The sequence below is a fragment of the Dipodomys spectabilis genome, unplaced genomic scaffold, assembly GCF_019054845.1.
Source record: "Dipodomys spectabilis isolate Male_0828 unplaced genomic scaffold, ASM1905484v1 ptg000089l, whole genome shotgun sequence".
NCBI classification, from domain to species: domain Eukaryota; kingdom Metazoa; phylum Chordata; class Mammalia; order Rodentia; family Heteromyidae; genus Dipodomys; species Dipodomys spectabilis.
The window spans coordinates 12,135,447-12,162,880 of record NW_024870766.1 but is presented as its reverse complement, the minus strand read 5'-3'; the positions used below and the strand labels follow the sequence as shown (position 1 = coordinate 12,162,880).

Genomic DNA, 27,434 nt, shown 5'->3' with positions numbered 1-27,434 from the left:
TATGTTATCATCTAAATTTAATATTGTTTGTGGTAAACCACACAACTGGATGGATAGATTTTTACTAACATGAACCTTTATGTAACTGAGCAACTGAAATAACTTGGATACAATCCAAGAGATTCTCTGTGAGGAATACTGCACCAGTCTTTTGAGACATTGCAGTTTTGGGTCAGGTCTTCTGAGTTCTCAGCCTGTTGCTATGTTAATATAATGAATTCAGAAATCAACTTTCTGTAATAATCTATGTTGTGTGCATACACGCACATGTATGCATGCTGCTTCTGTGGCTTGACCTCAGGGTCTGGATACTGTCGCTATGATTTTTAAGTCTAGTGATGTATCACCTGAGTCACAGCTTTACTTCCAGATTTTTTTAGTGGTTAATTGGAGATAAGAACCTCACAGACTTTCCTGCCTGAGCTGGCTCCAAACTGTGATCCTCAAATCTCAAACTCCTTCGTACCTCAAAATCCTAGTACCTTATTACAGGTATAAGCTGCTGGTACCTGGCAGTCAATCTTCTTTTACTTATTTACTCCAATAAAGTTCAAGTTTGCTTCCTTGTTGGGTAATAGTATGGTAAATGCAACGCATACTCGTTAAATAACTTCCTTAATGTATTCCTTTTAAACTCTGTGTGGATTTTACGTAGATTACAAGGTTTCTTTAATCTGATCATTTTCTCATGTTCTACATTTCCTTTCTTGATGTAAATGTGCAAGAAGTATTTTCTACTTTAGCTCTAGATTTTAGAGCTACAGGGGAGAATTGAAGTTGATACATTTCCAGTTGTGAAATAAGAACTAATTTCCTTAATATGAATGTGTGCATATGTGACCGGTATTTTCTATTCTATTATAATAAAATAAATATATTTTCTTCATTATATTTAAAGTTTGTTAAAGCATTTAGATTCAACATTGTCCTCATGAAAATGAAAAACTTACACTCAAAGGTTCTTGGCTGATATTATTAATGTTCAAGGAAATAATGTGATCCTTGCTGCCCACATATATCCGGTCCTGATCTTCATCCATTAGTAATATCCTGTAGTCTAAAGGGTGGTGAGATAGGCTGAAGTGTTCAGATGTCTTGGTTTCCCGAAGTTCTGAAATAGTGAAGAGCACACATAAAAACAGAATGTATCTCTTGAGCATCTCCCCAGAATGTGATGTCAGGATAAGGTAAATACACGTGTATATCCCTATTCATTGCAGCAGTATTCACAATAGCCAAGTTATGGAAACAGCCCAGAGGCCCCACAACAGATGAGTGGATCCAAAACATATATATATATATATATATATATATATATATATGCAATGGAATTTTACTCATCCAGGAGAAAGAATAAGATTGTGTTACTTGCAAAAAATTGGATGTACCTAGAGCAAATCATGTTAAGTGAAGTAATCCAGAGAGACAAATGGCTAATGTTTTCTTCATATGTCGAAGCTAGAGCTAAACCACAACTGGAGATGACAATGTGTATAGGGCTCTATGTGTTTACACACAATCAAACACACTGAAGGAAGATACACTCATGAGGAACCAAAAGGCTTAACTCCTCTGAGCAATTAAATACTACTTTACTACTTACCAAAACAATTTTCAGGAAATTGAAACATGTTTTTGTTTGTTGTTATTTAATATTAGGCTCTTTTTTTGTCTCAGAAAGGGCCAGATACTGGAGGAGAAAAATGAGGGAAAGTGAAGGAAGGGGTAACATTGTCCTGACTTATGGAACTTTAACCCATTTGTACAACTCCTTGATAATAGTAGTAAAAAGTATCAGAACTGGAGGTGTGGCCACTGGAGAGCACAAACTCCTGAGTCTGAGCACTAAGAAAGTGAGTAATAAATAATAAGTGAATGAATAAATAACTAAAGAAAAAATAGTGTGTTGTTTCTACAATTGTATTGTTTTAATGAAAACTCTTATAGAATTATTGACCAAAAAAGTGAAGTTGTATGTTCCCCTATCATAATAAATTAAATTTAAAATGAAGTTAGGCTAATGAAGTTTCAATTATTCTTTTGCTGAAGTAAAAAATAAAAAGTAAAACAACGAGTTCAATGTTAAAATTTATTTGATCCAGAAACAACAGGTTCCTTCATGAGGTGAGTAAAACATAATACAGAAAAGTCATTCACAAAGGTTGGTAAAATAGATAAGGATAACTAGAAAGCTTGAATATCTGAGACTATATGAGGGAACACACAATAAAGCAAGTATCACTCCGAGATTGGACAGGTTTACAGATGTCCTTGATTCTTTCTGTATCACAGTGTTTCACAAAGCTTCCTTTTCATCTATGAATACAAGTCATGATGATGCAAATCTTTAAAACAACATGGTTAGATTATAGACTGGGGCATAGCATAGATGTTTAACTAATAGCTCTTGAATAAATTATTTTCCAATGAAATACATAAAATGAGGGAGGGGGTAACACTATTCATCTCTCTTATGTAACTGTAACTCCTCTACATCACCTTTACAATGATTACTTCTTTTTTGGTCGGTCGTGGGGCTTGAACTCTGGGCTTGGGCGCTGTCTTTGTGTTCTTCAGCTCAAGGTGAGCACTCTACCGCTTGAGCCACAGCACCACTTCTGGTTTTCTAGTGGTTTATTAGAGATAAGAGTCTCATGGAGTTACCTGCCCCTGCTGGCTTTGAACTGTGATCCTCAGATCTCAATCTCCTGAGTAGCTAGGATTACAGGTGTGAGCCACGGGTGCCCAGCTTAATAATTACTTTTTTTTTTTAATGAAAATTCTGAAATAAAAATCCTAAAAATAACAAAAAGAAAAGAAAGATTGAACTTATACTTTCTGGGTCCAATCATTGGAGTCTGAATTCTTTCTCTACAATTACATTTTTTAAAATACTCAGATTACTGATTGGAATTTAGATCTTGCTTCCTCATCTTAAAGACAATAAATAGTAACTTGCCTCACAAGGTTGTCGTGAGACTTAAATTGGGAGCATACATAATGTCATTAAAAAAGTAACCAGCTTAGTAATCCTAATTATACAGGATACCTCTGGACAGAGATCTGGGAAAAGACATCTATTATTGGCCCCCAAAAATAATAACATTCCTCACACAAGGCAATAAAGGAGGAGAACTAGATTGTCAGATTTATGTTTAATATTCACATATTGAATACTTTTATCTGTAGAATCTACTTAAATATTTGAGCAGGAGAGCATAATAATAAAACAAGGCATTTTTCAAAAAATAATTTGACTATGCAGGATAACTGTAACAACTGTGAGATTAATGTGTAGTGAGGAGAGACGATTTGATTGGAAAAATGTAGAAAACAATGGGGTCCTTTACTAAGTCATTGAGTTATTGAAATAAGCATGGAATAGCACAATTCCAGAACTATCTAGTTAAGTGAATTTCACACACACACACACACAGACACACAGACACACACACACACACACACACACACACACACACCAATTTAAAGCATTTTATGGCTTTCTTTTACTTTCTTTTACTTCTATAAAAATCCATACTGACTGACAGAGCTTTTGTGTTCAGAATGTGCAGATACCACTTTTCACACTTTTTACTGTAGTTTGCTTAGATTATGCTTTTTTCAAAGTTCTCTTTGTCTCTGTCTCTCTGTCTCTGTCTTCTGCCCTCTATTTTTTCCTAATCTGTGCTAAAATGAAACCAAGAATGTGAACCTAGCTGGGAAAGTAACTGCAAATGAAATCAATTTTCAAATAACACGTAATAGCAGCTCTCCTCTTACCTGTTCCACCAAAAAAATAATCAATTTATTGCATTTGCTTAAGTACCAGGGAGCAATAATATTAACTTGAAGACCTTTCTAGTCCAAGGACTTCTATCTTTTTTTTTTTTCCTGAGCCATAAAACATCTTCAACTTTAATCATCTGTAGTTCACTGGCAGTTGACCGCTGTTAACCCAAGACATATTTCAGAAGTGTTTTTTGTTTCTCATAGAATCCTAGGCTATTTAGTTATATACTATTTAAATTGCTGTTAGGAACCATAATGGAACTCTGGAGATTGTGGGGGGAAAAATGTTCACTTTTTATTTTAAAAAAAAAGTTCAAAGCATTAAGAATTGTATCTTTAAAAAGACTGATCCACAATTCTATCCCTTTGTTTCAATGTAGATCCAACTTAAGTCAATGATGATTCAGTGATTTTGCCACAGTTATAGGAAATAGCTGATTTAATGATTTGGCTATAGAGAGAGAGAAGGAAGTCACAAAGACTAGCTCATCATCAAAATAAGACAAAGAATGGCAATGCCCTACATTTCCTTAAATTTAATAATGATGACATCTTTTTAACAGCATCTGACGTACAGCTAATTATATCCTTTCCCAAGACATGATCAGATGATTGAGAATAGACTTGACCTAGAGTTTGCAGTATTAGAAAATGCAGTGGCTCCAAGAAGGGCAGCATAGGTCTTCAAGTTCCTGGGAAAATCTCTTGGGAAACAATATTAAAAAAAAAAAAACTACATTGTTTTTCCTATTTCTATTCTGAAATCCACTCAAGTGTAGAGCTGCAGGATGGAAAGTTACTGTAATATCCTCTATGCCCAATCTACTTTCTTTTGAGGAAATTTTGCAGCTTAGTATACTCACCTACAATTTATGAGTTCAAGTGAACTTTTCTTTGTAATGGAAACCACTGTAAACCTTGAGAATTGAAGTAAAATTTGTTTTCCCCAAATATAAATGCTAGAAATGTAAGCTTCTGAGTCTACTCAAGTATGACTCAATACAGTGATTTGTTGTATTATCAATAATATTCTAATCACATAAGAACTAATCTTCATTTGCCATTAACCTAGTCAGAGACCTATTTCTAATATGACCAAGTCATTAAGAAGCATATTCACATGCTCAGAAATATAATCTTGGTAGAAAGATGGTAAGATTTTTCTTTGTGAATAATAAACATTTGTTAAACTATCTGCTAGAGAAATTCATTTAAACAGGATATTACATTATCTTTGGGCTTTTTTGAAATTCTAGAGTAGATAAAGAATTACTTGAGCTGAAAATCAATTCCCAAGAGTCTCTCAATTAGAAGCATATGCAATAGTAATCCATTAATTATATTTAAAGCTCATGATGTGCTTTTAATATATTTATTCAACACATACTCAGAGATCCTTAATCCAAGTAAGAGAAAACAGATATTCATAAACCCTGCTGCTAATTTTAACTGGAGTAGAGCCACACTAAGTAGGTAGCTCACGTTAGCATTCTCCTCAAGATCAACCTCAGCTTTGCCGCAGGGAGAATGCAGACCACAGATTTCAAAGTAAATCTTATGAAACCTTTCACTTTAGAGATACTACTGTTCAGGACAGGATAATTTCCTCTAGAATGTCTTATCTCAGAAGAATGTTAAATAGGTGTACTCAAATGACCCATCCTCTACTTAATGGGTTGAAAGTGAACTTCACCTGTCCCTTTAGGCAAAATTCTCAGATAAAGCCCAGAACTGAAACTTCTTCAGCCTGAAGCCAGGCTTCCTAATTCCCAAGGTAAACAGAGACCTGAAGTCAATTGTTCAAACCTCATTCACTCAAAATTAACAGCCCTAAATAGAGGGAGCTCACCTGGCGAGTTACTGTTCTACGGTTGCTTTAATTTTCATTCACAGCCTCTATAATTATGTATTAATATTGGCCTGGTTCCACACAAAAATAAATATGGATGTTCAGAGACCACCCTAACCAAAATCACCCAAGAGGTTTGAAGGTGGCAAGATCCAACTTAGAAAGGTCAGCGGGAGAGTGAGGAAAGCGGTGACACTCTTCCAGATGACTGGTACTCACAAATGACATGTTGAATGGAAGCCCCTTTCTATAACTACTTAAGGATAATAAAAAAGAAAAAAAGAAAGCAAGAAAAAAAGAAAGCAAGGTCAGGTCTTTGTGACCACCATCAGGTATCCTCTTGCTATTCTAAAGAGACACAAACCTTCCACACTTACTTAATCGGATTTGATTTTGTCCCTATACCTGAGTCTGTATAGTATCAAATGCAGTAGAACAAATCCCTCAGCTTCTCAAAACAACGACAACATTTTATGCCAACTGAGGTGAGGTGGAAACCATACTGCAAACAATGGGAAAGTCATCAGTCTCTACAACGCCTTCCTGATGGGGTACTCAATAAACCACCTTAGCAGGCCCAATGTGCTGCAGGAAAGAGGCATCAGATGTAGTTCACACTGGAGATAAAGCATTCCAATTTTCTGTTTCTTCATGGATGTGCATGATTAGCTAAGTGAAGGCAAAATGCCACATGGCTGAAAGAAGGAATAAGAGACACAGCTCTATTCACGGAGCCTGGCCAGAAAACGGCCACAAGAAACACAGAATGTATTTTCCAGACATTGCATAAGAGAGATTAAGAAACATACAGAAGGCTTTATGAGAGATGGTGATTCTCAGTCTGGTGTGCCCCAGACAGCTCTCTTTCCCAGCATAATTGTCAATAGTACTCATTTTTGTCTTCAAAAGATTCATGGTTTGGATGTTAAATTTTATGATTACTGTACTTTTGAGCTCCCTCTTCTAAATTGTCCTGAATAGTTTTCTATTAATTTTAGCAAAAAACCCAAGATTTTATCCTGACTTTCCAGGCCTGGCATGATCCTTTTAAAGATTAATTTATTAGAAGCCAGGTGTGGCTTCTATGATTCTATCTATTGAGGAAGATGAAATAGGAGGACTGCGGTTTCAAGAAAGTCTGGGCAAGAAGTTCCCAAGGCCTGTGTCAATCGACAGCTGAGTGAGAGGTGACTGTCATTTGAGTTACAGTTGGAATTGCATATAGGGAATCATGGTCCAGGGCATCCTGGACAAAAAGCATGACCCTGTCTAAAAAGCAACCAGAAGGAACAACAAAAGCAAGCAAACAACAACAACAACAAACAACCTAGAGGTATGGTTTAGTGGCATGGTGCCAACCTGGCAAATCAAGGACCTTAGTACATAAACTCCCAGTAAGAAAGGAAGAAAGAAAGAAAGAAAGAAAGAAAGAAAGAAAGAAAGAAAGAAAGAAAGAAAGAAAGAAAGAAAGAAAGAAAGAAAGAAAGAAAGAAAGAAAGAAAGAAAGAAAGAAAGAAAGAAAGAAAGAAAGAAAGAAAGAAAGAAAGAAAGAAAGAAAGAAAGAAAGAAAAAGGAAGGAAGGAAGAAAGGAAGACAGGAAGGAAGGAAGAAAGAAAGAAAGAAAAGCAGGAAGGAAGGAAGGAAGGAAGGAAGGAAGGAAGGAAGGAAGGAAGGAAGAAGAAAGGAAGGAAGGAAGGAAGAGAGAGAGAAAGAAAGAGAGAAAGAGAGAGAGAAAGAAAGAAGGAAAGAAAGAAAGAAAAAACAAGAAAAGAAAATCAAAGTTTTTCACAAAAAGAATTTATCACTGTTCAAATACAGACTTTATCATTGTTAGAATGTTAGATATTGTGGGAGCAGCTGTGGAATTAGCCAATTGGACTGAACTTTTAGTTTAATCTCCCAACAATAAAAATATTTTCCCAACCATCCTCCTACAATACCAGTCCTGTCCTTTCTGTCACAACAAACAAAATAATAAGATTTATTTAATAACTAGAATGATTACTGTTCCCTGCAGAAAGAAAATACTTATTTTGTTAATATTTTCAGGAGTTATTTATGATAAATATTATCTATATGTACCATTGAATAGTATCCATAAGGCTAATATAATATTTTATTTTATCTTCAATCTGCTAGGTAACAAGAACTCTTTTTTTTGGTTGGTCGTGGGGCCTGAACTCTGGGCCTGGGCACTGTCCCTCAGCTCTTCAGCTCAAGGCTAGCAACCTACCACTTGATTCACAGTGCCACTTCTGGCTTTTTCTGCTTATGTGGTGCTGAGGAATCGAACCCAGGGCCTCATGCATGCAAGGCAAGCACTCTACTACTGAGCCAACTTCCAAGCCCCAAGCCCTCTTATTAAAATTCAGAAATGTAGCTGCAGTAATATGCATTTTCTATATTTTCTAAGCTAAAGAAAAGAACAAGGCCTTCCTCTATTTAAAAAAAAAAAAAGCTACTTTTGTTGTGTGGTTCAATTAAGTAGAAGTTTTACTTCTTCTAAGATCACTTGGGAGATGTGAATGCAGATTTCTAAGACATTGGGTACCAATCTGGTTCTTTGAGAAGCAATAACCAGAATCTAGCTCAGTATATGAACGTTCAGTTAGAAATTCTCCTCAGATGTCTTGAGAGACGCTGAACAGGCAGGAAGGAACTTCTGGTTAGAAGACTCCAATCTGCACCTACTGCTAAAGTGTGGGGGACAAATGGATGAGCTGAATGAAATATTAGCACTCATGGTGTTTACAAATTATGTGAGGAAAGCATCCGTTTCAGAGAATGCCCATGAGTGTAGACCGATTTGCAGAGAACCAGGCATATCATCTCATACGTGCTTTCTAGAGTTCTTAACATTCTGGTAAAGCTGCCATGGTTTCGGGGTACAAAGTGCGACATGATTTCAACTGCTACTGATAACAAAAGAGTACACATCGATGAAATATAATATTGTGCTATTAAAAATTTGTTTATATAAAAACGTCAAAAGAAAACAAAGTGCTGAAGCTGTTATTTTTTGAAGTCTACATTCAATATGAAAATACTTGTTAAAAGTTAATTTATAAAGCTGTGATCCTAGCTATTAAGGAGGCTGTGATCTAAGATTTGAATGTAGCCCTGGGAGGAAAGTCTATGAGATTCTTATGTATACCACCAAAAAGCTGAAAATGGAACTGGTTCAAGTGGTAGAATGCTAGTCTAGAGAAGAAAAACAAACAAAACTATAGCTCAGGACCACACTCAGGCCCTGAGTTCAAGCCCCAGGACAGGCACTCACACAAACACAAAAAAGGAAAAGAAAGAAAAAGTTAAAAAAAGATTAGTAACATCAGGAGGGATATATTGTAATATGTAAACACCAAAGTCTGTGGGTAGAAAGACAGAAATCTAAAAGTAGGTGTATGTATTAGCCAGGGAGAGGGTACTGCACAGCGCTTCCTGCCAGCAAAATCCCAGGAAAGAAAACATGACCACCCCATTTCCCATTGTGAAACCCCAAAATGCCCATATTGGAATAACTTATGCAAAAGTTCTTACAGCAACATTAACACAAAACATCCTATTACTTATTGCTTTCCATGCTTCCAGTGAAACTTGCTTATCCACCTGATGTCCTTCCAGTAGGAATGTCTAGTGAGCATAGTTTAATTACATCAAGAAGAGCTGCAGATCCTATGTGTTGGTGAGATCTCTTGCCTATCTGACCCTAAATTTTCTAATCTTTTGATACATGCCTTTTAACTTGTATGGCTATATAATCCAGTGGACTCTCCACCAAAGAAAAGTATTCATTGAGACATATATTTATTCAGTCTTTAAATAGATAGCAGAGGAGCCAGGGGCTTGGTAAAAAGATGAAAAAATAATTTTGATCCATCTTCTCTAAGAAGACAAATCTATAGTGGAAGGATATAAGCCACTGAGGAAAATGAGATGACTCAAGAAGTTACAGGAATACTGAAGAGAGAAAATTAGGACTTCTGGGAAAGAACTAGGAAATCTAAGCAGGAGGAAGTCCCTGACTTTATTTCTTGAACAAATAGTAGTCCAGTCACTCTTACCATTAACTTATAATCATATTAGTAAATGAACAAAGTATAATAAAAGAGAATGAATTGGAAACACAGGCTGAGCTATCTTGTAGCAGGGTTGGAAATCTGTTGTGAAGACTTATGAAGATGGTGAGCTAAAGAACAGGGGTGAGCTAAGAAGGAGGTACTGTTTTCAAAGGGTGGAAAGAGCTGTACAGAAGCCCAAAAGTGGAAAATTCAAAAAAGATTATCAGAAGTTTGGGGAACTCAGAAAGAATATTTGTGTGGGGCTTTCTAAGCAGAACTTAGGAACCAAGCAACATGCAAAATATGCACAAAGTCCAGGAGCGTCAGAGTAACATGTAAAGATGCAAACTCCTTGGATGTCAAACTAAAATGGCTGGATTATTTCTCAAGTCACTTGAAATACTAATGAACAATTTTGAGAAAGTGTAGGATTTAATCAAACATAAGTTCTTTAAAAGATAAGTGTGCTAATAAAGAGTTTTGGAGATAATTTCATTAAACAATGTCAGGTGCATAATGTAGAATAAAAAATATGTATATATACATATATAGATGTACTTTCATGTAAACATATGTACTAACTTAGTATATATGTCCTAAGCTACTATATATGTAGGCATGAAAGTACACAGAAAAATATCTTAAGAAATTTCAATTTAATAATATTCTTCATCATGTATCCAAAGAGAAATGAGCCTGCTAATACTGAAAGCTTATTTCAGTGTTTTGTCAGCTTAAAAGATTTTTAATTACTCTGATGAAAAATCAAGCAGTGTTTGTTTTCTTTATAGACCACAATGTTCTACATATATTCTGAAACAAAAGTCTGGTTGGATTGCACTTAAAAACATGTTGAACTAGACGAAGGAACTACGAATTACAAACTGGAAAACAGGTAAAAGTTGCCAAAATTCTCTATCACTAGATTCTTTCAGAATGATGGAAGACCACCCACATCTTTTAGCAGGCAGACTATTTGGAATTAAACCACTGATCTCTTTCCATCAACCAAATTCCTGAACCAAGCTTTCAATTGGTACATTCTTAAACCCAGTTTCCCTTGAACACAGGAAAAAAAAAAAAAAAAAATATATATATATATATATATATAATGTATACTATATGATCTCAAGTTTAAAGAACTGAAGTTCATGAATGAAGAGAAGAGAGATAGAGATGTTTTTCTAAAGAGACAGCTATTTAATCTAAATATTATTTAGCTCAATGTGACTCATTGTTTAGGCAAGTTATTATACTTGGCTCAAAAACAAAAGTAAGTTGGAGAACTGTATGGGCCAGTAAAGATGTATTCCTTTCACTCTCAACATATTCATTTGTCATTCAATGCAGAGCTCTTTCTCTCTTGTATCTATATCCCCTGAGACTGTCTAAAATACAAGGTCAGTGACTCCCCAGCATTCAGCTACCGGAGAAGAGATTTAAACAGTCCTTGGGAGTGTGTTTCTACATAGTAATAGAGCTACCCTTTGATTCTTTTCAACAGAAGCACAAAGGATCCAGCCACATTTCCTGTGGTTTGCAAAGCCCAAGGCGCATCATATGTACAATCGCTATCCAATGTATATGCAAGATACTCTCTTTCCTTCATGTTAGATTGGCAAACCATTTGTTTCCAAATTTCATGTGACAGTGTTTGGAGATGGCATCACTTGATGCTTTACAAGTGAAGATCAGTGTTTCACTTGTCTGTTCTTGCTCTGGAAACATAATATTTATCATTCTTGCATGCACTTCAAGGAGAATAGTGACTATGGGATGTGAAGTTTATTTTTTAAAAAATGTGGCTGCACTTGTGAGATAAACAATGAGTCATGATTGTTTCTTCAATTTTCTGTGTACAAGTAAGGTCATTTGGTGAACGATAATAAGGCATAGGACAAAGTGACAAGCCATAGAAACTGAAAATTGATCTGAGTATTAATGACCAAAGATCACTTACTTTTTAATGGTAGGAAGTTTTATTCCATTTACGTATAGTCACTTTTATCTATAAATCTCAAAACTTACTTTAAATCAAAATGACAGGTATAGATAGCTAGGATGATGTTATTCAAGGAAATTTTTTTAAAGTAAACAAATATGGATTTAGTGAGATTAGCTCAAGCAAGCAGGACTATGCCAAATAACCAGAAGGGTGGGGGCACAGGTTTCTCATTAGGTAGTTGTCCCTGGTTCCTTTCCATTAAAGAGATTTCCAAGTTGTATTTCTCTAATTTAAAAATGTTGCAAGCTGTGTTACTTTGTAAATAATATATGCAAAAATAACAAAGATTATCTTTTAATACCCAAAAGAAAAATTAGCTGAAATTCAGAACAATTCAAGTCCCCAAATCAGTTTAACAGAAACAACAAAAATTACAGATAAAGCATGACTTTGGGGGAGGGACGAGGGGGTAACCTAATCCATTTTCCTGGAGCAAACTTTTTCTTTTGAGGAGAAATCTACATTCAAATCTTGGCATTACATCTGACTAAATATGTGGCTGTAGGCAAGTTACTTCAATATTGGTGCCTAAGTGTCCTCACCTGAATGATGGGAAAATAATTCCTGGAACTATTATGCTAATACAATGTGAAAATAAGTGGGAAGCACCCAGGGCACAGTACTAGCTGTTACTCATAGCTGGAAGACTCCATGCCAAGTCCAGAGTTCCAGTTTTAAACAGAATTCTTATGCACTGTCTTTGCACTCGCTTTAGGACATTAATGTTGTTTTCTGAATTAATACTGGTAAGGAAAACCTCTTTTATTAATGTCAAGTTTGTATAAAATTATATTTGATAAAAGTAAGTATGGAACTTCAAAACTTTAGCAAAAGCAATGATTGCCATTTCTTCAGAATTGCCGCAATTAGCATAAATGATGAGAAAATCAACAAACTTTTTGAGTTTTTAACCAGCCTGCCTATTGTAACCTACCACACACACTACCTAATTTCCAGGAAGAGTATACAAAAATCTGTATATTTATAAGCACTTTCTCATTTAATCTCTAATGGATCCTATTTTTTGGGGGGGGGGGGTCCAGTTGTGGGGCCTGAACTCTGGGCCTGGGCGCTGTCCCTCAGCTCTTCAGCTCAAGGCTAGCACTCTACCACTTGAGCCCCAGAGCCACTTCCGGCTTTTTTTTTCTTTGTGCTTATGTGGTGCTGAGGAATAGAACCAAGGGCCTCAGGCATGCAAGGCAAGCGCTCTACCACTGAGCCACCTTCCCAGCCCCCTATTTTTTTTTTTTTTTTGTAGGTCGTGGGGCTTGAACTCTGGGCTTGGGCACTGTCCTTGTGCTCTTCAGCTCAAGGCAAGCGCTCTATACAGCACCACTTCTGATTTTTCTAGTGGTTTATTGGAGATAAGAGTCTCATGGAGTTTCCTGCCACAGCTGGCTTTGAACCCCAATCCTCAGATCTCAGCCTCCTGAGTAAATACAATTACAGGCATGAGACATCCGCGCCCTGCTTAGATCCTATTTTTTGTGAACAAATATGTAGAAAATTAGGGATGAATTTTGGAATACCCAAAGTGCATGTATGCAAACTCAGGTGTGTGTGTTCTGTTGAAGTTGCTAGAGAATGAGAGTTTTCTCAGCCTGAGGATTTTTGTCTCCTTTGGTTTTCGCTGAGCATACCTGTAGTTCTCAATGACTAATGCATGTATGACATAAGTAAATTCTTGAAAAAATAGGAATAGTTCATGACAGAAACATTTACTTAGGAGTTATTTTCAGCTCTTCCAGTTGAACATCCCAAGCTAAATACTTTACCAAGGCCATTGCCAAGATCAGATTAGAACTTCTCAATCTTCAAGGCAGTGACAATACGTTTGATTATAATACTCAAACTCATTTCAAATATTTTGCAGTTTGTAGTACAATTAATACAAATATGTGTCTAGTAAGCTATTTTTTGGAGATATACATTTATGAGCTAATGTTGGATGATGTTTTTACTAAAATAATCTAACAAAGGAATCATTATTCTTCAAAACATTACTTCATTTTTCTTCCAAAATTTTGTGAATATCAGCAAAAATTTATACATCAAATTTTCTTAGGAAATTTATTATTAACTTTAGATAATTCCTGAACGAAGATTATCTGACTAATGAAAATTGTTTAAGCTGATTTGAATATAAGACCTACAATTGTGTTCCCAAATTAGGAGCCAGTGAGGAAAGAGAGATCTTCTCATGTCAAGAAGTGAAAACTGTATACAGGACTTCCTAAACCAGCGGCTCAAGAGCCACTGGATGCCCACATTAGACAGAAAGACAAATTAACACTCTGTACTTAAAACCACTGTCTGACCTTCTGAATAGTACATCAGCCTCAATTTTAGCAGTACTGTGTAAGGAGTTGATGATTCACTAAAATCCTTTGTGGCTTTGGGTTTGATTTTTTTATTTCAAGAATTTTCAAAACTGGGCTGGGAAGTGGTAGAGTGCTTGCCTTGCATGACTGAGGCCCTGGGTTCAATTCCTCAGCACCACATAAGCAAAAAGAAAAAAAGCCAGAAGGGGTGCTGTGGCTCAAATGGGAGAGTGCTAGCCTTGAGCTGAAGAGCTGAGGGACAGCGCCCAGGCCCAGAGTTCAGGCCTCACAACCGGACCCTCCCCCCCCCCAAAAAAAAAGAATTTCCAAAACTATTCTTAAACCCATCCCAATATAAACCTGAAATTCTTTTAGAATTTATTATTAATATATGCTTTTTATGCTGATTCCTTTGCTATACATGTAATCTTACTGTTTAAGAAGCAATTACATGGTTTTTGAAAATGATGTAGTATACAAAGTAATTAAATATGAATTTGTATATTTCTAGATATTCTCGATTTGATATTTATAATAAAAAATAACACACAATAAAATTAAAGTACCAGAAAAAAAAAATCAAGCTACTTCAGTGGCTCCCTCTGGATTAAATCTTCCATTTACAAAAAAGATTGAAATAGAAAATAATTCCCTGAGGGGGGATGGGAAGGGGGAGATGGGAAGGGATGGGAAGGGGAAACAAGGGAGGAGGCAACAATACTTGATAAGAAATGTACTCATTACATTGCTCCTGTAATTGTATCCCCTCTGTATGCTATTTTCACAATAAAAAGAAAAAAAAGAAAACAATTCACTTGTCTATCTACTACAAAATAGGGCATAAAATCAAATGACCTTTGAATTATTTACAAAATGACAACTTTACTGCCTCCGTTCCCCTGACACTGAATAATGCTCAAAATCAACTCAAGGAACACCATTTCAAGACTGCTAAAATTTTCTTCTCTTAGTATAGTATAAAAAAAATCTGAACTAAAAATTGGCCTTCTTCAAATACAGCTAAAATAATTTCTTGATGCCATTTTTCTTATATTTTGTGAGGTGTTTATTTTCCAAAAGATTACTACTCTATGCTTCTCAAACATACATAAAAACTTAGACACAAATGCCCCAAAGAGTTCAATTGTTCTCCAAATTGTATATACATTCTTTTTCCATTCTTCTTGATATCTCATTTTAATATCAGTGTTTCTTATACCTATGGATTCTGTAGAAAGTAGTCATTTTTCAGCCCATGATTTTATTTTTCAATTTCTGATTCTGTTGATTTTCTTGCACAATCTAGATCAAGGCATGCTGTCATTGTTAAGATCTCAGAGCCCTCTCTTGAGAACTGAACAGTCTCACTCGGGGAGAGAATATGATCCCCAACAAATCCACTTTATCACTTTCTCATCATGTTACACAGCAACAACACGTGTTTCTTAATGCAAGAGACTGCATTGCCTTTTAATCCAGCTTTTGAATGTCATATAAAACATCATTTGGCAACTACACTTCTAAATTTAGCTTTAAATGTATCCCTAATTCTACCATAAGTACATAATGACTTAATCTTCCACAGTAATCTTCACTGTTTTGCGAGAAAAAAGAACACTGGCAGATTTATGTAGTCTTAAATGTACACCACTTATAATCAGCTTTTTTAACTTGCATTTCAAACCACAGAAGTCATAACATTAACATGTAGTAATGATGGCAATTAATGAATTTGGATGTTATTGCTGAATAGAAACTTAAGAAAGATTTAAAAAATTACTATCCTGACAAAATACTGTCACTGAATTTTAAAGCCTTAATATTTTCTCTTCAAATGGATGGTCTGTATCAAGATATCAACTTCATGTATAATAAAATCATATAAATACAAATACATTTTGTTAAAGGTAGATGGCACTAAATGGTACAGAATAGCATGTCTTTTCATAAGAGATTCCTAGTGAAAAGAAAATAAATACTATATGTGACTATTCAGAGTAAAAATGCTTTCAGCTAGCAGAAAAATAAGGTAATATTTCTGAAAGATAAGTCTATTACAGAGGGGATGAGAATGATTAAATTATATTTGGTACATCAAGTACAACTATCATATTACATTGTACAATTAAAACACATTGCTGGGCATCAGTGGCTCACACCTATAATCCTAGCTACTCAGGTGGCTGAGATGGGAAGGTCAAAGCCAGCCTGGGCAGGAAAGTCCCTGACAGGAAAGTCTGTGAGACTCTGATCTCCAATAAACCACCAGAAAACCACAAGTGGCACTGTTGCTCAAGTGGTAGAGCACTAGCATTCAACTGAAGAGCTGAGCGACAATGCCTAGGCCTAGAGTTCAAGCCCCACCATTGACTGAAAAAAAAAAAGAAAAAGAAAACACAGAAAGAAGTCCTCTTGCATTCATGAATGCTTGATCATCAGTACACTGGGCTGAAATAGAAGCAACATAGCTGTGTTTCCCAGTAGTCTGTAGGGAAAACCTGTTTCTTGTCCCTTGAAGCTTCTGATAATATTTTGACTCACTTTAGTTTGTCCCTGTATGGTCTTGGTATTTTTTGTTGGTTTGTTGGTTTGTTTTGTTTTCCTTTCCTTCTATGCAGGCTCTAAGCCTCTCTTAGATATATGTGATTGTATTTGTGGATCACCTGGTCATCCAGAATAACTTCTCTATCTCAAGAGCTGAAGTTTATTCATATCTGTAGATTCAACTTCATCTTGTAAGCTAACATTAACAGACTGCAGGGTTTAGATGATGATATCTTTCAAAGGACCACTATTCAGCCTACCTCCACATGCTGATGGCAATAATCACTGAGAATTCTGTGGAGAGAGATGACTGAACATTACAGCAGCTGAGAAGGACAAGTGGAGGTGGAGTGGAAAATGAATTTTGATAGGAAAAGGAGCCAGAACACAGAACACATAAAAAGGAACAGACAATCAAAGCACAAAATGGCCCTGAAGGAGGCCAAGTGACAAATGAAAGAAAACAGTGTGACACAAGCGGCTATTAAAGAAATGAATTTCAATAGGTGTGTTTAAATTGAGGTACATTTTCATGAAGAAAGCATGCTCAGTTTAGTTCTATTTATACCTCTGAATTTATAACAGTGAAAATAATTCATCTGAATTTGATCATGACAAAAGCTAAAGTACCATTAACAAGTATGGTTTGTTTTTGGTTTGCTTTTCCACACCTGTGAAACTTTTTGTCTTCTATAACTGCCAAACTTAGAAGTCTTATGCAGAGCTACTCAGGCGACTAACACCAAAACAATGGATAGATCCAGTGGTCCTCGAAAACAACATCCCACGATCATTCCAGAACTAGAGAGGCACATGTACCCTTTCTTCAAGTCCCTGGTTAGGTATCTGAGAAAAGTCCCCGTGAGAGTCAAGACACTCACAGACAACTATTCTGCATAGCTTCATCAGACTCGACAGCATAATTCTAGACCTTATAGACAAGATAGAACAGTAGCTGGGGTCAAATGCTATCTACATATCTCTTCCAAATATACTTGAATTCCTTTCTGATATTCTTTCAGCGATAAGGAAAAGAAAAACTTTGTTATAATCTCCAAAGTGAAAATTCAGCTGTGATTTTTAAACCATTGTTGTGGTCTAATTCACATAATATGGTTCTAAGTGAGACCCGGCGATCCTGAAAAATAGGTTGCATATTTTCAGAGAAATATTTGGTAGAAATACTATTTTTTTTCTGGAAGATTATGCAGAACTAGAGAGCACACTATCAAAGGAAATGAAGAAAAAAAAACCTTTTCAAGAGTTTCCATCTGTCCTTTGCCAGGGTAACCTTCAGAATAAACCCATAGGGAATTAGGCAAAAATTCAGCTTATGCTGGGTGCTGGTGGCTCACACCTGTAATCCTAGCTACTCAGGAGGCTGAGATCTGAGAATCATGGTTCAAAGCCAGCCCGGGAAGGAAACTCTATGGGACTCTTATCTCCAATAAACCACTAGGAAAACCAGATGTGTTGTTGTGGCTCAAGCGGTAGAGCACTTGCTTTGAGATGAAGAGTTCAGGGACAGTGCCCAAGCCCAGAGTTCAAGCCCTACAACCAACAAAAAAAAATAATTAAAAAAAAATCTGCTTATGAAGAGATGTACTGCTCCTCTATCTGACCATTGTTGAAGAGTGGCAATTTACCATATTGCACTCTCTGAAGTGTGATCATGAACAACATACACACTTCTCAATTTAGTATAGCCTTAACTTGGCCATGAGTATAGCCTTAACTTGGCCATGAGGTCTGATGCTCCATTCCTGGGTCATTTTTTATTTCTTACTGAGCCCAGAGTTCTTGGATAGGGCTACAGTAATCAGTGTACAAAAGACTCCTCCAGGATTATGAATACAGCTGGTCCCTACCTACAGTACTCTACCTTACCATTTTCCATCTTTCCAGTAAAGTGAAAGCTATACACATTTGCTAGAAACTGTATTTCATATTCTGAATAATGATATATTCCTGGGCTAAGGTTTTATGGTACAATACCATAACTCCAATCACCACATGATCTTCAGAATAAATGTATGAGAGTATAATCTCCAGTATATTATGTTTAATAATATTCAATACTTTATTATACAAGGGGTGTGAGTGACATGATTTTGTCTAACTGTAGTATAATATGAGTGTTCTGAAACTGTTTAAGATTGGCTAGGCTATAATCTACAACTACCAGCAGGTTTTGTATACTAAATATATAAAGTCGGTTGTGGGGCTTGAACTCAAGCCTACGCACTGTCCCTGAGCTCTTTTGCTGAAGGCTAGCTCTCTACCACTTTGAGCCACAGCGCCACTTCTAGTTTTCTGGTGGTTAATTGGAGATAAGAGTCTCACAGGCTGTTCTGCTGTGGCTGGCTTTGAACCTTGATCCTCAGATCCTAGCTATGATTCCAGGCATGAACCACTGGCTACCAGCTTTCAATATATTTTTTGATATAAGTTATTTTCAATAACCAATAGGTTGTTGAGATGTAACCCCTTGAGTTGAATATCAAGTAGGCATTCATTGTACCATGAGTCGACATCTATGCTTTTTATATCATTATAGTTAAAAGGGTGTTTATCAAACATTTAAACCCAGTTAGGTTATAACTAGAATATAAGCTATTATTTACCTAAAATATCTACTTAAAAAACCAACATGCACATGTATTTTGTCAACAGTATTATTTTCTCTTTTTTGTATTTTTTTACATCAGTGTTTTTAAATTGATAAGATGGTTAGAAATTTTTGCAGATGACCATGCTATCCTATGTCTATTGTTATGTGTCTGCTGGGCATGTGGGGGAGTGTGTTGGGGGAGGTGTTGCAAGTACAACTCTTTAGGATCTCTCATGTCAGTTCTGTTGCTTCTTGAACTGATAATTAATAGTCCTTAACTATGGACCATATAATTTAGTCTTCACAATAACTATATGAGACTAATTTATCACCCAAAATAGGATTTTTTCAAGTATGAACAGGTAATGAAAATTGTACAACAAATGATGTATTTAGGGACAGTAACTGACAGACTATGATGGATGATTGATTGCCTTACATGTGAGGATTACTTTATCCTGGTGTGTAGTTAGGGACATTGGGACACAGTCATAGCAGAATCAGGACTGGCTCACAATGAAGTCTTACTGGAATCCATACTCTTAATTACAGGCTCAAAGACTCAAGTAAAATCAACAGGATGCCAAATATAAGGCAACTTTTAGGGAGGGAGATTAAAATATCAGTTATTTACCTTATTTGAAGTATTCCATTGTAAAACTAGTTTCAGCTAAAGAGATAACATTTTGTTTGTCTTTAGGTTTCACTTCAACATGAAGCTTTTTGAAAAATAAACATTCTTCACACTCTGTTTTAACTAGATTTGCCATGTAGTTAGCAGTCTCACTGTCTTGCATTTATGAAGAAGGTAAGAAATTAGGAATGTGTTTCTTATATTTTGCAAAGAGGTGAAAAGGAGAGGCTAGCTAGATTGCACATAATTAGATAACAGCAATCAAAGTGCCCATAAATTAGCAAAGGATATTGCCCATTAAATGTAGGTAAACAAAAATAAAAAGAGAGTTTTGTTTTAACTATTTTTATTTCTTGGAGAGCTCACCAGAACTAAGTAGGGAGAAAAACACCGTTCTGATTTAATAAAGGTGTCAGGATAACAACAAATTAAGTGCATTTGAATTTTCAGAATGACCCTTCAAAGCTACATTTTGGGCATTTGTTATTTTCTATCTGTTCCTCTTATGTGTGGCAGGTAAAGCATGCCTACATCTGAGATATATGTCCATACTTGAAAACCCATTTAAAAGATCATGAATTAATTGTGATGTAACAAAATGTTAATCTGGGAGGAATGAAGATTAGCCAAAGCAGAAAGATTGGACACAACATTCAAAGCAATGTTGACAAATTCTGCAGGAGATTTACAAAGAACAAACAATCCTTCTATAGTTGAGGGGAGAAAAATAGGTCAAAAGAAGAAATCATCCTGAAAATATGCTTATTGTGCTTTATTATGCTTAGAGTTTAAAGAGTTAACGCTCAAGAGTTTAAAGGATTAATAAACAAAGGAACATTGTGAAGAAAGATTTTATTTCTGGAAAAAAATGCTATAACAAAATATTCCTACTATCTTACTGATATTTGTGTTCTTAGATAAGAAAAAATCATGTGCTACATCACTTTGCTACTCAAGGAGGCAGCTGAAAATACACTGGATTTGATCCTCCATCTTGACCCTGGGTCCAGTGCCTTGAGGAAAAGGAGAGATATACACAGAAACCCTGACACCAAGTATGGCTGAGTTAAAAGTGCTGTCATTCTAAATAGCCCTTCCATTTGCCTCTCCTACATTTTAGAATAAAAATTACTGCCCTTGGCATAAGTATGAAGCAAAAGTCAACATTCTCCCCATCCTCCCTTCCTCCATTTTATTCATTCGTGCAACTACAAACCACTGAAGACAGGAGAAACCATCCCTTCGGTCCTTACCTCACACATTGCCTCAGCAGTTGGTGAAGAAAAAGGTCTCTTCTACTCCACCTTAATTTTCTCTAAACTACTTCCTGAATTTAATGCATTTCATTGTATTTTGCTTGGGCATGTATGTGTATTTGCTTTTTAAATTAGAGTCAAATTCTGGATATGCACATTTTTGAGACAATCACACAAACAACTCTAATAAAATAACTAACAGCATAAAAGACAGGATCTTTTAGTAAAGACACTTTACATTTTCAGGACAATCCCATGTGCCAAACATTCTTAATCACTCTAAACAGTTATTTTTATAAACATTTAGAATGGGAAAGAAATAGTCAAGTTGTAATAAAAAAAAAAAAGAAGAAGAAGAAATAATCCAAAACTAGCCTGTATGATTCACTGGAAATTCATCCATATCGCTGAATGGCTTATGGCTAGATAAAATATTTGTTGCAGGTGTGTTGATTTTTTTGGCCATGTTTGCCCCAACGAATTTTTTAAATAGTTACCAGAAACTCACACAGATTTATCTCTTTATATCCAAGAACAGCTTAATAAAACTACTGTATTCATATGAGTACTTATATCTATTAAACATTAAGAATATATGGGCAGTTATTTCCTTTTTGTAGACCTTTGATCACTTAACAGTGTTTTGATATAATTTGGTGGATCACACCAGTTATAAATAGAAGCCAGTGTAAAGGAATTTACTGCAAACTACATAGAGAATTTTTACTAACCCAAAAGGTCTGTAGAAAGACTTACAGTGTCTATTGCATAACATGTGCATAACGTGCATTAATGTCTTTTTTTTTTGTTGGTCATGGGGCTTGATCTCTGGGCCTGTGCCCTGTCCCTGAGCTCTTCAGCGCAAGGCTAGTGCTCTACCACTTGAGCCACAGTGACACTTCCAGTTTTGGAGATAAGACTCTCACGGACTTTCCTGTTGGGGCTGGCTTTGAACTAGATCCTCAGATCTCGGTCTCTTGAGCAGCTAGAATTACAGGCATGAACCACCAGCACCCAGCTTGTTAATGCCTTCTTATTAAATGTGATGATTCTACATATAAGCAAAGATATTCACAAGTACAAAATTCAATCGAGTCTGTAATGGTATTTTTCCCTGAAACCACTATTTTGTTAATAAATGGAACTAATATATGAAGAATTTTCCTGGGCAATTATAAGACTCAGCCACCTTGATGGCTTTCAGACATGGAAACAGATATTAGTCATCGGTTACTAGTGATGACTTGTACTCCTAAATTAACTGCTTCTAATTGGGTGTTATAAGTATAGATGTTTCGAACCTCTGGAAATATCTGGACCAAAATTTCTTTTTTTTTTTTTTTTTAAATTTTATTTTATTTTATTTGAGAACATACTGTACAGAGGGGTTACAATTACATGGGCAGGATAATGCATACATTTCTTACCAAGCATTGCAGCCTCCTCCTTTGTTTACCCTTCACCTCCCTTCCCAGCCTCCCCCCTCCCTCCCACCCAATCATACCCCCCCCCCACCGACATTGTAAAGCTGGTTTTGACATGACATTTTGTACTTCTCATTGTTGCAACATGGACAAAAATTTCTTTAAGTAAGGCTCAACAATACTTGCTTTATATCCATCTTCCAATGGCACTCAGTCAGATATGGTGGAGAAACATGGATCTGTATCACAACAGAACAAATACCTTTGCTGAGGAATTCTATTTGCTTTAACTGGTGACTACACACTAGACCCTAAGGAAAAACTTTAGTCATATACATGTGCACACAGAATCCAAGTCTGAGACACCACCACTGAGAATAATGCACAGAAAACTAGAGCACTATTCTTCCGGCAGCTTACAATCAGAATTTTTAGTCCTTTTTGAAAAGGAAGTCATTTTTATTATCACTATTAAAATTATTATTGCCGATTAAGACACTATTAAAAAAATCATGAACATCAGCAATTGGAGGCTGCCTAAAATGAAAAAGTCATCTAAAGCATGCCTAAGAGAAACTGAAGAAGAGGTATGAGTTTTAACAGGATTCACTCAAGCCTTAAAGCTGCTAGGTACACATGAGGGTTGTCATTAGTCCAAGTCCTCTCTGAGATCCTGGGTGATTAATTAGACCAAATGCCTGTCAGTCTAAACTATCAACTTTACCTAAATAGATATGTTTCCTTTTGCATTCCCATTTCCTCTTATTTTTGGATTCTTGGTACGGGGAGGAAACAAAGCTTTTGTCTGTAAATTTGAGCATCTTAAACTCCTCATCATGTCACATAGAAGGGTACATTAAAGATTTGTGTTCCTCAGAGATGCACCAGGGATGTAGTTTGTCCCTTCCTGAAACCCCCAAACATTACTTAGTTTTTAATTTTTCACACTTTTTATTCTCCTCTTTTACCTTTCTCACCATTTAAAATGTATTTTCTAAAACTCTGTCTTGAGACAAGCATTCACCATAAAATATATGGTGATGAGTTTAAAAAAGTGTCATAAGTTCAAGAAATTGGGTGCGCATGTGTGTGACAAAGAAACGTATCTATTTTTACTATACAAATGAAGCTGGATTTGTGGTTTTTACATATACACATACATATTTAGGCATTTTTCCTCAATGCTTTATGAGTCTAGAAATCACCACTTTCCATGTGTAGGACAAACTTCTTACGCAATTTCAGTTTAGCTTTCTCAGGATTTGGGTCATTTTGGAAAATCACTGTATAAGCTCCCATGACAGAATACCTTTGCTGCTTTGTCATTTCCAAGTTCACCCTGAAGATTTGCTTCAAGCCTCGGGTGGACATAGTGACTTCCATAGGCTAAAGAAAACCTTTCCTCTCCAGCCAGGCTTGAGACTCAAACTCTCCCTCTAGGGCTTCATGATTACAAGAACTGAATTTCCTATGTTGTAAATGAAGACAACCAAAAGGCAGATTTAAAATGAAGAACAAAGCTTTATCTCATTGGAAGCAGGGGAAGAGAGGGTGTATATTTTCAGTTAACAACTTTGGAGACACACATCTTCAAGCTTAGTAACACGTTGTGGCCACCTGTGTTGACACACTTCATTAAACTGTTTCCTGGATCCCCTGGATGGTAAGCTGCTCTCAGCATCATTCACAGGCCCTTATTTGGTGAGAAGCACTTCAGTCTCCTGCGTCATGGCTGGCACAGAAAATATTTCTGAGCTACACTGAAATTTAGAACTCTCCAATACCTCTCACATTTGGTTTAAGGGTTCCTTTGTATTGTCTGCCCAACACAATTTATGTTTTAAATAATGGAGCTTCAAAACTGTCTCATCTATGGAGTTATGAACTCATTTAAACTTGGTAAGCAATATTCTTCATTAGTAGGTATAAAATGTAAAGTTCTTTGTTAGTAAGTATAAAATGTAAGGTTCTATTTACACTGAATCCACTTACCTTGTATCAACATAAGTCTTAGTGGAGTGATCAATAAGTGCATGAAGATTGTGACATTTATATTCAACTTATTATTCAGCAATAAGTCTCTATGTCCTAGGAGACATTAGCTAATGCTTAGTTTTTACTGCATGAACTATGACCATTGTCTCACTGACAAGTGTGTAATCATATATTTTTAAAAAATGATTATGTATCTTCTCCTCGAAGCCAACTACTTTCTACTTCTTTATTCAAAATTTAACAAAGTTATTGCTTTCCCAAAATATATCACTATCTCAGTTGTAACTACATTTCAAGGGTAATCTGTGGTAACAAGAGGCCCTAGACATAAAAAGGATTCATCTGTGACCTCAAACTATTTTTAAACAAGAGGAGAAACTTGACTTAGCCTGGTAAAACTCATGCACTGAAGGTTACAGGAATTACTCTGTTTCCATTCAATAACATTAGAACAATCTCCATCAGTGAGCAAGATCTAAGATTAACTGGCAGAAGCCCAAAGTAGAGGTTTCAGATCCAAAACCACAGAGGTCAAGGGTCCTGGGCCATTACTCTTCCTTTAGTGTCAGAAACCAAACAGGCAAGTTCATTCAATCAGAGGGGAGGAACGCTAAAGACCAGGCCACCCACATGAGCCTTTGTTGGACTACTTGGTTCTTGGCATAGGATAATGCCATTAAAATAGGTGTTGTGGGCTGTGAAAAATTCTGTTTGGGGAACCTACCACTTGGTGAGTGCTTTTCCTCAGTAGGTATCTGCCATGCAAATTTTCTACATTTCCTCTTAACTGGTATATGTTTATCTAGTGCTGGTAACTTTGACATGTTTTTGTGGGAGACTTTAAATCAAAGGCACACAGAATGAAATAGCATGGTTTTTCAGTAGATGAACAAACGATTTTATCCAGTTGACCAAACACATGAAAAAGCAGGCAAGCTGATGAAAGCATTCCTTGGCCATTTTGTTTGCTGACCAGGACACTGGTGGACAGATGGTGAATACAGACCCATGGAATACGTTCTTTCCTCCTTCATGCAGAAAAATTTCTACTTTAACATCCATAAATGATTATCCGCAAACCATTAAAATATCTATCTTTAGACAGAATATCATAATATACAGAGAGAATATGTATTTATATGTCTGCTTCATCAGAAGGTATTTCTAAACCTTATTATACATCCAGTAGAATATAATTAAGTCACTTCTAATAAGTTTTAGCTAACCTTGTCATTTAACTACATGATATCATATGTTTACTTGCAATAATTAGTCTAGGCCTTGTTTTGGATATGCAACAGAATATCCAAATATTAGCAATGACTTCATTTTATGTCTATATAACATTTTTTAAAGAAGTAGTGATGGCAATGTATCAAGTGAAACATATAAAAAGCCAGATTCAAAACAAAGCCCAGCTTTACTCACATACATTAAATAGTTGAAAATTTAAATAGTGAAAGGCTTTAGAATGCTGATCTCAAATGTCATTTACTGTAAATATCATTGAAATAACAGCATATTCATTCTTTCAAATATAAGTTTTGAGTGTTTTATTTGACAACTTCTGTATTAGACTTTGAGAATAAAACACTGAATTCAACAATGCGTCTTTTTTTTGAGAGAGAGATTGGAATCAATACTCAATTTAATGACACAAAGGTTGTTATTAGTAAAAAACATGTTTAATTATCTAATAGTTAGGAAAAAATATGTTAAGAAAATAGCACAAAATGTAGACGTAAAAGATAGAGAAAAACTATCATCACCTTCTATGGAACTTCCAAAATAATATGGTCACACAAAATTAGTTTTATTTCATTCTATGCATTGAAGTTGAGTTTTTAAAATCTCATTCTATTATCTCCACTTCTAAGCTACAAAAATTCCTTCTGACTTTTCTATAGAAGATAAGTAACTTGTTCATTAGAACTTGGTGTCAATGCTCAGGCCTGAGAAAAATTCCTCAATGAGGACAATGTCTTTGTTATAAATAATGGTCAAATTTAAATTCAAAGAAATTTAGTTGTACCATGAAAGCCATACTAATTTTACTAAATTATTTTCCTAATTTAATAAATGATTAGAATCGATGCTAAACATACTCGGTTTTATGTTCACTTGTTTTCAACAGTGTATTTCCTTACGTGATGCCACCTTACTAATGCCAGGCTTATTATTGTGCTCTGTGATGGAGGAAATGTGATTTTTTTAGTCAGACCTCAGGAAAGGTGCCAGGGCAGCTAAGAAAGTTGTCTGATTTCGCTGGAGGTTGCCAGGACATTGTGGAGAAGTCAAACATTAGTTTTGTGTTAAGGGAACTCCTTCCCAGGGCTGCATACAAGTCAATAACTCATTGTCAAAAAAAGCCAGAAGTGGCATTGTGGTTGGAAGGAAGGAAGAAGGAAGGAAGGAAGGAAGGAAGGAAGGAAAGAAGGAAAGAAGGGAGAGAGGGAGAGAGGGAGGGAGGGAGGGAGAAAAAGGAAGAAGGAAGAAAGAAAGAATGTGAGAAAGAGAAAGAAAAAGAAGGAAAATTAGTTGTAACACAGTATGTTGTAGTTTTTTTTCCTCAATTCTCTTTTGAAGTCTAAGAGGTAATTTATGATGTGTGAGGTTGGATGCATGTGGTTGGAAGTAACGTGAATAGAAAGAGAAAAATCTCTCAATAGGTTCTATGATATGAAGTCTCCCTCAAGGTGACTCTTGTATCCAATAAACTACTCAAAGTAGTTGGAACTGGTGCTATGGCTGAAGTGGTAGAACACTCTCCTTGAGCAAAAGATGCTCAGGGACAGTGCCCAGGATCAGAGTTCAAAGCCCCAAGACCAGGAAAAAAAAATCAAGGGAGGAAGCTGGGAGTTAGGGAGGAAAGGAGTCTTTTCTGGTCTTGGGACTGACTCAAGTAGAACATGTCTTTTGTTTTATTATGATGGAGAAGTTTTAAA

At 35.9% G+C, this 27,434-nt stretch overlaps 1 protein-coding gene across 1 annotated transcript in view; it reads right to left on the bottom strand.

Moving 5' to 3' along the window:
• Nucleotides 1-27,434, bottom strand: part of Sema3c (semaphorin 3C) — a 138,507-nt gene that overhangs the window by 70,640 nt on the left and 40,433 nt on the right. Inside the window, exon 3 of the mRNA XM_042684770.1 lies at nt 951-1,111. Within this exon, the coding sequence (XP_042540704.1) occupies nt 951-1,111 (161 nt within the window). The remainder of the gene's footprint in view (nt 1-950; nt 1,112-27,434) is intronic.